Source organism: Sander vitreus, chromosome 1, assembly GCF_031162955.1.
Source record: "Sander vitreus isolate 19-12246 chromosome 1, sanVit1, whole genome shotgun sequence".
Taxonomy (NCBI): Eukaryota; Metazoa; Chordata; class Actinopteri; order Perciformes; family Percidae; genus Sander; species Sander vitreus.
In genome coordinates, this window is record NC_135855.1 from 23966122 (window position 1) to 23976489 (window position 10368).

The following is a 10368-nucleotide window of genomic DNA, read 5'->3' on the forward strand; positions in this document are numbered from 1 at the left end:
AATTGATCTTAATGCCTTAATTGAAAAAAATTAGGAAAAATCCAACCTTTGAGAACACCAATTTTCTTTGTGAATGAATAATGTATCGTAAATAAATAAATGTTCTTCCTTAAAATACAGGGTGCATAAGTAAGTACACCCCTATGTTAAATTCCCATAGAGGCAGGCAGATTTTTATTTTTAAAGGCCAGTTATTTCATGGATCCAGGATACTATGCATCCTGATAAAGTTCCCTTGGCCTTTGGAATTAAAATAGCCCCACATCATCACATACCCTTCACCATACCATATGCATTGACATTACTTATTCACATGATACCAACCACACTCAATATGAACAGACTGGAAAACTCAAGACCCCTGGAAACATACTCCTGGACCTATTTTAAAGCAGCAGCCTGGTTGACAAATTGTTGTTGACAGTTTCAAATGAAATTGTGTGCTTGCTTTGTTAATGTAACACAGACCTGTGAAAGTATTGCTTCACGTCTCTTTGGCCTTCAGCGGTCTGTAAGAACTTCTGCCTGAATTCTTCCTAAATCTGTGCAGCCATTTCTTTAACAGCTTTTTACCACCTTACCATTGTTTTCTATATGTGTTACCCAGGTGAATGCACGATGACAAATGCTGATTGTTGCAATTGTGATTTCCCCCAAAACATTATTCAATTTACAGAAATATCCTGTTGTTTCAAATATTTTATTATGAATTTATTATCATTTAAAAATACAATTACAAAATTGTTATTACAGTGCTTTTTTATATAAACAACAAAAAACAAGAGAAACTTACAGAAATATCCTACTTCAGGTTTTTATTTCATTTTTTAATTGAATTTGTCTTCTCTGGTATTCATGTGGCACAAACAGAGCTGAGAATAATAGTTTGACTTTGAAATTATGTTTTTGTCTCTGGTAGTAGAGGACATGGTTTTAAAGGCTGCCAAAAATATACACATGTAGAAAGAAATTCCTTTATTTCAGTGACTGAACGATTGAGTGGAAGGAACTGTTTCCATTATGACTACCATTCTTCCTTACATTTTGAGTTAGGATGTAATTAGCAGAACAAACGTTTACTGCACGGTGTGAACACTAGTGACTTTATATACACATCACATCATATGTATGCCATATACTGTATGTGACTCATATGTATGCATCCACACATCTGAGAAGCCAACGAAACAGACTAATTCTTGCATTAAGCCTCAGAGCAATGTTTCCCAGCTGGCTCTACACCTCTGCTGCCATAAGCCTGGGATCAAGATAAGCCTGGCAGCTGAGCCCTACAACTCTGTTGTGAGTGAGTAGTGTAGTGAGTGATTTCCATTTGATTTTTAACTAATTTACAATAAACTACTAGAAATGACCTGAACGCAAAGCCAATTACTTTACAGATACCAGAACAATAAACCTGAGTCTACAAACTGCAGATATTTCCAGTTAACCAGCTTTGAAACAGTGCTGGATGGTAATTCAATACCACCGATCCAATCATAGATATAAAATGATGTCATTATGTTGTATTGTCATTTTAATTCGGTTGTCCAAAATAGTTTTCTGGAGGACTCCTAATGTACTGTGGAGAGGCGTATACTATGTGCTTATTGTTTTGTCATATATAATAATGATTATCTCATCATAAATAATAATGTTTATTTGGTTTACAGCTGTCTATTTTGTTATATTATTGTATTGGATATTATGGTTATTATTTTTATTTTGTCTTAATTTTTGTATAACGAAGTGGTGATGACGAGTGTGTTTGTGTGTGTGTGTGTGTGTGTGTGTGTGTGTGTGGGGGGGTTCAAGGAGGAGGAATTGTATTCATGGCGTGAGTTGTATGTTCTGCATTTTGTGTTTGTTATTATAAATAAAAATAAAAACTGTTAATCCAAAAAGAATGTGAATCTTTATTTTCCATGATGTATTGCAAACCTTTTCTGTGCGTTGTATTATAACGTCACGTTGACTTAAAATGTTCAAGTGAACTGTTTCAAACGCTTCTAAATGAATTATTTTGTAACCGTCTTTCATGTCCAGTGAGGAGTATAACGGCTTTCGCATTTTAAAATAAATTTGCAAAAGTTCACACTATAGTGTGCAGACTCTATTTTTAGGTTTACCGTAAAGTAGTCTCGCTTTACCAGACCATCACACGCTGCGGAGCGGAGGAGAGTCTGGCTACTCCACATAGCATTCCGGGATGGGAGAAAAACGTGCTCTGGTTTATTGGCATTTCTTTAAACCAATCACAATCGTCATGGGCGGTGCTAAACTCCGCAAGGAGCCGCTGCTAAATAGGTGTGCAATGAAAACTCAGATTGGACAGATAGTCTAGCTAGCTGTCTCAATTTACCCTGCAGAGATCTGAGGAGCAGTTAACCATAGTTTAAAATTCCAACACAAAGAAAGCGGAAGGAAACGGACATCAGCGAAAATACAGGCATCCGGCGGAATTTCCTGCGGCACCGGCGCAATTCCGGAAGTGGAACGTCAAGGATATACAGAGTAACCGTAAAGATACTGTACTTCCCATGAATGCTGAGCTACTTCAGCTATGATGCTCGGCGCGGAGAGCTGAGGTGAAAAGCCTTCAGCTGGCTCATCTGAGTGTGTGGATTAGGACGCTTATGAGGAGCAAGGATGGCAGGATTAGCAGAGCTGTGTAATGGACCACATCTCTTCACTTTAGGGCAGAGGGCTCCAACAGCAGATGAGTGCTTGGAGATCAGATGATTAGCAAAACATCACTCGCATTCATCTGCGCTTGTGTTGCATGCACTTTCACAGTATAACGTCAGCACAGTACTCTGCCGAGGCCTTTCTGTATTTTTACTTCCACTCTGCTTAACTCACTCTGTTGACTTTCACCGAAAATGTACCTAAAAATAAAATCCTGAGTAGACTAACCCTAATTAACTGGTAGTTGACAGAATATGGCATTACAGTGCCAAGATGAGGGATTTGGTTCCTACTTAGCTTTCATTTCTTAACAACTAAATTGATCATGGCTGTGTGGCCTTTAAAACATACTAAAGTCAACAAACTATAATCAAGCCTCACTATAAAAATATATTAAAAACCCTCATGCTGCATTATGAGTTTAAAAACGCCAAGCAACACAATTGAGCAACAGCTTTGGGTTTAGAAAAACATACTTTTTAAATGCAACTATCAGATATTTGTCATGATGCAAACTTTATGAGTGTCTGCATTGATGTAAATCTTTAAAAATATACACAGATCAGATCAGCAGATCTATGAACCGAAAAAAAATGACATCAAATCACTGGAGGACAAAAGTAAACCATTACATAACACCATGGCCCATCAGTGGGAGCTGTAAATAATGAACAGTTTACAAGACTGTAATGTCCCACAATGTGGGTCATACTTTTATGAATCCTGGCACACACCAGCAACTGTCACTGCTCTACATTTCTGTTGGATGTATCATCGAGCTAATCCAAAATTTCTACTGTTTGTCAGGCCCCATTTACATACATAAGGAGGACAGAGCACCTCTCAACATAAAGGGATTATAACCTTCACAAAGATACATGCTTGTGCATTGTAATGGATCCACAAATGTACCTAACAAACTGATAACCCCGTGTATAGCTTAATCTCTGATCTTATAATTAGATGGATCCTGCTAGAATTAAATCAGCATCCAACACCGCGACCTGTACAACTGATAGCACAGTCTCTCCCTTCACTCCCGTTACGAGCTATTATAATTTATGACTCCAAACCATTTCTTCTTCACCATCAGTAATCATCTCATCATGTTTTCGTCTCACTTAACGTCTCTGCTTACTCAATTAGAGATAGATTCCTGTTCAGATGGCCGTTAATTTGATGACCAGGGAGTCTACTAAACAGATTGGTATGAAAAAATAGCATTAATTCATCATCAAAGTTAAGGACATATGCAAGATCGGAGAGTAATGTTTTTGGAATCCTGCATTGGGATTTTATCTGCTAAAATAACTAAGAACAAAAGAAAGGTTTAAGAAACATTTGTGAACAAGGCCCATTGCTGTGAATCACACCAAATTAAAACAAAAGAGGCTTCATAAACATGATAACCCATTTCCTCCAATGGCGGAACAGTGATCATGGATGAATTGCCTTGTAAGAGTGCTGTTGAGCTGGGTCCACTGAGACAAAAGCAGAGCAAAACTACACTCTCACTTACACAGCTCCTCCGAGTAAATATTTAACAATAGCTAAAGAGCAGCCGTGCAACTGCTATTTTAATCCTCATACACTCCTGTGGCAGATGATGTTTTTTAAGCTAAATTTATAAATAGAACTACTTCTGCTATGAACTCCTACACCTCTTTTCAAAGTCAGGATGGCTTTAGTTGTATTGTATAACAATCCAATAAGCAATTAAAGCACATCTCTGCAAGATATAATGAAGAGGACACCTTTTGTTTGACATGCACATAAACACATTTCAGACTTGCTCTTTCTTAGATACCAAAGCCCTGCCCACTGTAGTCTCGACATGCTGTATCAACCACAGCACACGGACATGAGGGCACCCCCAGTGCAAAAGAGCTCTCCGGCCAGTGTCTAGGATTAGACTGCCATAATAACTATGCAACACAAACTCTTACCACTCCCTTACTTTAACTGTGCATGCTGAGGACACCACTGATTTATTTAAGAAATTGTATTTCAACTCAAATTTAGAAAGACCGTTGCAGTGAGCTTCTATGAGGAGACTGCACATTATTTTTTCTCCTCTTTGAACGAGGGACAAGTGTGGCTTCAAATCATTCACAGATGTGCTGGTACTCTGCCACGCAAGAGGAGGAGAGGCAGGGCCTCTCCCACACCGTAGGCAGGCAATGGAGATGGGAGGACGCAGGGGAGCTGGAGGTCCATCTCCAAGGGCCCTCTTATGGTGACACACACACACACACACACACACACACACACACACACACACACACACACACACACACACACACACACACACACACACACACACAAACACACAAACAAACACACACACACCCCCTCAGTAATAGCCAGGAGCTGAACCCAGCCATGCATCGCTAAGCATTCACAGCCATGTGAAAAAACATAATCTGACACTCCTGACCCCTGTTGTTCCCTGGGCCTTGCAAGACACATCTTACGTAACCTATAGAGCAGTGGGGGAAAAGCTACACTGAAGTTTTATGTGGTTTGTAATCAACTTATATATTAAATGTCTATATTATGGAACATCTACTGACCTTCTCTGCTACCTCAATGCAAAAATGCAAACCTGTTTTTAGTGTAAGCATAGTCTGGATCAACGGAAGTTCATTTCCAGGATAAAGGCTGACATCCGGCGTAATGTCAGGCTTTGCCCCTCACTTTCCACTCTCTTGTGTGTTGCCGTTCTCAAAATCCCTTTGCTACGGGAAACAACAAATTTCAAACTAGCAAGCTACACTCTGAAAATGGCAAGTTTTGAAGAAAAATTGGATCGTGCAATACAGCAGGCCTGCTTGGTTCTTTCAGTGAGTGATTTAAAGATTTACAAAGCATTTACTATCCAACTGGGATGTTTTAGGACCGATGGGCGGGATTGCTGTGGACAAAGTACATGATACGGTGATACACTGGTAAAAGGTAATTATTTTTAACCATGTATCCAGCTAATTTAAATAGCTCACGCTACTGTATTGTACTGTATATTGTATGTGGCGTTTTGTTATGTTCACTAAAACAAGCTCCTTTCCGACACTATTTTGCAGAGCCACCGTCACTGCGTCCGGAGCTTAGCATCGCCCAAGACGATTATGATTTGTTTAAAGAAATCACCTATCCTAGAATGTATCTGTGGTGTCCTTACTCCACAGTGCTGTGGAGATAGGTCTGGCAATGCGAGCCTAGTGTAGGCATGCAGCTACTGAATGCACATGCACATCAGAGCAGTGTGCACCTTACTTTGTATACTGTGATGAAAATATATCAATAACAGCTGCGACAACAGCTGAGATATTTTAAGTGTGTCGATGAGACAAAGTAAGAGCTCATATTCAACTTGCAAAATTATGGTTTCAACACAGAGAGGAAGAGGGAGTGAGTTCATTCCAAAAGCCCTACGCTCTTTAAGTACCAAGAACAGTCAGCAGCTTACTAATGCACACACATAAGCAAAAACACATGCCTGTTTAATAATAATATTCCGCAGTGTTCTGGCAGGCCTTACCTGCTCATAGTTTAGCCGCTGAGCCTCCGATATCTCTTTAGGTTTGGTTTCCAGAATGTAGTCTCCTGCAGAGTGACAGGGGGGAAAGAGATGTTGGCAGATATCTTGTAACTTGTATTGTATCGACAGAGCAAAACAATCACTACTTTTACTGATTATCACAATGGCTTCATAGTTCAAGCATTGGTATAGAAGTTGACAGTATGTTTTGAGAGGTTTTAGAGCCATTGGGAGGGTTTAGCACTGGCCAACTGTTTCCCAAGCAAAGGCTGTGCCAAACATGTAGCATCAGTTGAGTCCCTGTCCACTGCGGTGTCACTTGAGAGCTCTGTCGTCCCGGCTCTGTAGCAGAGAGCGCAGACTGGCAGCTGTCCGGCTCCAAAGCTGTGCAGCCTGATCAGCGCTACAAACGTGCGACTTTCTTATCATTAACACAGAAAACCAAATCTAGACTTAACACTACATCAGGTGTAGGTGGTTATTTTTCAAGGCACGCCATATACATAGCTAACCACGACACCTGAAACCACATGTTTGTTTTTGTTGAAGTTTGCCATTCTCTTGAATACTATATTACTTGTACAGTGTTTTAGTTCCCTATGTTTTCAGAAAACATTTTTCACTATTTCACATAGATTTAATCCATCCATCCATCTTGGATGGATGGATGGATTAAATCTAATGGCAATATATATTCTTGTTATTGCTGTCAAAACTCTTGCGTAAGTGTTTTTTCAAAACGCCTCAGAAAATCATTGATTTATTAGGAACTGGCGTGAGTATCATTCTGCACTGTCAACACATACTTTGGAAGAGAAATGCCATCAACTCTTGTCATTAACAGCTACATTAAGTAAAAACAGTTACACATGGAGAAAAAAACACTTTCATGTGTATTTTGCTCAAGCAAAGGAATGAAGACACAACAAAAGACTAACTGCCGGTTTCAGTTTAGTTTAGATTTGAGTGCAAGTCAAGATTTTTTTCCAGCAGGAGGCCTGCCTGCTAAGTGATTTGACTGCAGCATGTTCACGACAGGGAAAACCCCTCACTGCTCTGTACTCAGGTTAACTGTGGGCTCACCCATCTCTGGTCCTCCCATACTATCAGTTATCTGTCTGCCTCTATGCATCTGGATCACTGGCAATGCTACATTGTGTACTGCTGAGCGACAACCAACACCTACTTTAAAACACCACATCTGAACTACGTCACCCATCATCACCCTTGGTGTTTGTGTCAATGTGTTATGACAAACTGAGTGCTGAGTTTAGAAGTTATCCAGCAGCCCCTGAACATGATACAAGATTAACTGTGTGTGCTGTTATTAGATGCAAGCACAAGGTGAACTCATCCTCCCAAATACAAATACAACATAATTGGGCACTTTTGGAGACAAATAATGCATAATAACACAGTGATAATAACACAGCGGAATACCATTATTATTTAACTGTGATTTATAGAGATGAGAGCACACTTTGAGCCAAGGGGAAAATCTACCATAAAAGAGTTTACACAGTGCTGTGGATTATTCAGTCTACTAATGGAGGTGGATACTGAAGGCCCTGACAGAGCTGAGAGGAGACACTAGTGAAGACTGGCTCTACCTCTAAAGAAACCCTGCTGTAATCAGACACTCTACTTTGATATTGAAGAGTCATTTTAGTTATGAAGGGCATGAGACAGCCAGAAAAAAAGAGATAGCTCCTGTTTCCTTTGCAACAGGAGAAGATTTAATCATGGGGGATTCCCCTGTTCTGGTCTCTTCCTAGTGTGTTTACAAGTGTGAACTCATGGGTAACACTGTAAAAAGCAGGCCAACAATAGTGTTGAAGTAAGCTACTTTATAAATGTGTTATCTTCTGCAAGTTACAAAACAGGTTATGATTCTCACCATCAAGCCAGGTGAAAAAAAAATAGGTTTAATAGCTTCAAACACTCACCAAGATACTCCATCAGTTGCTCAGCAGTTATAATTTCCATCATGGGTGGCATCTTAACCTGCAACAGAGAGACATGGACACCCATTGTTCATTGATTAAGTACACATTTATCAAAAAAGCACCACAACACAATTACAACGACAAAACTATTACTGTTGGGACCCATGTGCTACAGTTTGTAGACACCTTATACACTACAGTATGTCAGCATTCAACATGCTGATATAAAATTATACATAATGCTAAAATTGAAATGAACATGTCATTACAAAAAAATGTTGTTAAGAGGAAGTGCTGAGAAACAGAGAGGCACTAGGACTTAGTGGTCAGTGTAGGCTATGTTAACCATTTGCAAATCTGAATGTTAACACATTTCCCATTGTAATTACATTACTGCTGACAGAGCTCAAGGATACCTTATAATTTCGCCTATTTGTGTTAAGTTAGCACGAAGTTTCTATTAATCTAAGCTCATCTCAGAGCCTTTACCTTCCATGCAAGCAGTAGGACATTCATAATTGCCAGTAATGGACAGGGGCCGTTCTCGTTCTGGGTGATGATCGGCGTATTCTCCTCCCTCCACTTGATCCACTTAATGTGGTATATGGACTGGCCGGCGGCCCGGTCTTTAGCACACGAAGTCTTTGTCCCATCAGCCCCGTACTCGCCCTGCAGGGCCAGGGCCAGTCCTCTGTCCTCCAGTCCCTCACTGTTCAGGTCGGAGCTGGGGCAGGAGTTGAGGTTGGAGAAGGACTCGAGTGAATCTATGCTTCGGGACTCCACACCGAGGCTGTGATCGGGGTCACTCCCACTCGGCAATCCCTCCGATAAGGTGTGATCACCGGACAGCCCCGGCTCGACGCTTGCTGCGATTGCATTGTCCGGACACAGATGAGTCGGTTTGGCAAGTTTTGTCGGTTTACTTTCTTCACAAGCCAGGACCACAGCCTGCACATCTGTGCCCTCCTTAGCGGGAGGTGAGGACGGGCCGTCGATTTGGTTGTTTACTAACTTTGAGGCACCACCCTCGCTATCTTCTGCAGCCAGCACCGAGTCATTCTCCATCCCGTTACTGATCTGATCCCCGGACCTGCTCGTGTTGGTGTTCTTTTTATCCTCCTGCACTGGGAGGACTTGGATCACTTCTGGTACGCCAGACTTTCCAGCACTGGAAATTGCATTAACGGCGCTGGGAGCACTAACATTTGTGGGGCTGTTATTACAACTAACGTTAACCAAAGTACTGAGAGGAGCCTCACTATTCTTGCATTTCTCGGCTGCTCCTTTCACTCCGCCGACAGCCGTAACATCGCCCATCTCTCCCGCAATCGTGGCACACAAAGAGCTCCCGTCAGTGTCTCGATGCAGGTTTGCATTTTTCTCCATTTCGATTTACAGACTGTCGACAGATTTTAGCTCAGTTGCAGCAGCAGCTTCAATCCCAAAGACGCCATGACAACTCTGCGAGTGACGTCATCAGAGTGAATCGCTTTTCAGGCCGAGCAAAGGGGGCGGTAGAAAACCGACTACCAGGCGGTGATGCGTTTGGGTAGACTCGTATACTTCAGATTCTAATCTAAAGTTTATCACTCAGGGTCTGACCCATCCGAAATATTCATTTAAACTTACTATATTTCTTCAAACGTGTTTTAATAGCTGGGATGACTAGGTTACACTTCAACTGTTAACTTATAGCTGATATATAATTGATGAGTCGTTAAAAAAAGCCGAATTTGTAATATTTTCCACCTCAAAACAAACGTTATCTTCGAGATATCGGCTTTTTCATTTGGCAGATAGTATTTCTTACCATGCTTGTACAATGAATTGCCAATCTTTTAATTAATAGGAACTAACCACAGACGCAACATTACTGTAAAGATTGTTTGTCCTTAAGCATAACATCCCTTAATTGTCCTCAGCAAGTAACAAAATACAAAATATAAAAAACCGCTGGCCCAAAACTTTGTAGAAAAGTGCCTACTTTTACGAGGACTCCTGAATGTACTGAACTGAACCTGCCGATGCCCTGATCGTCTTGCGCACGAGTGCTCGCGCATTTGTGAAACCAAAGACATCTCGCGTTGCCTTTGGAAATTATGAGGCAGTGAATTTGAACCACATTCATTATTTTTTCTTTCTTCTGTTTTTACAGATTATGGTTTGCACACACATGAAAACAAAATATTTTTTTCT

The 10368-nt window shown here is 40.7% G+C and overlaps 1 protein-coding gene across 3 annotated transcripts in view; it reads right to left on the minus strand.

Annotated features, from left to right (window-relative positions):
* Positions 1-9654, minus strand: part of mindy2 (MINDY lysine 48 deubiquitinase 2) — a 21607-nt gene extending 11953 nt beyond the window's left edge. For all 3 annotated transcript variants that reach the window (XM_078249077.1, XM_078249070.1, XM_078249085.1), the window contains exons 1-3: positions 8662-9654; positions 8173-8230; positions 6227-6291 (exon numbers count right to left, since the gene is read on the minus strand). In XM_078249077.1, coding sequence (XP_078105203.1) covers positions 6227-6291; positions 8173-8230; positions 8662-9558 — 1020 coding nt within the window. In that variant the 5' untranslated portion in view covers positions 9559-9654. The remainder of the gene's footprint in view (positions 1-6226; positions 6292-8172; positions 8231-8661) is intronic.
* Positions 9655-10368: the final 714 nt, after the last annotated feature.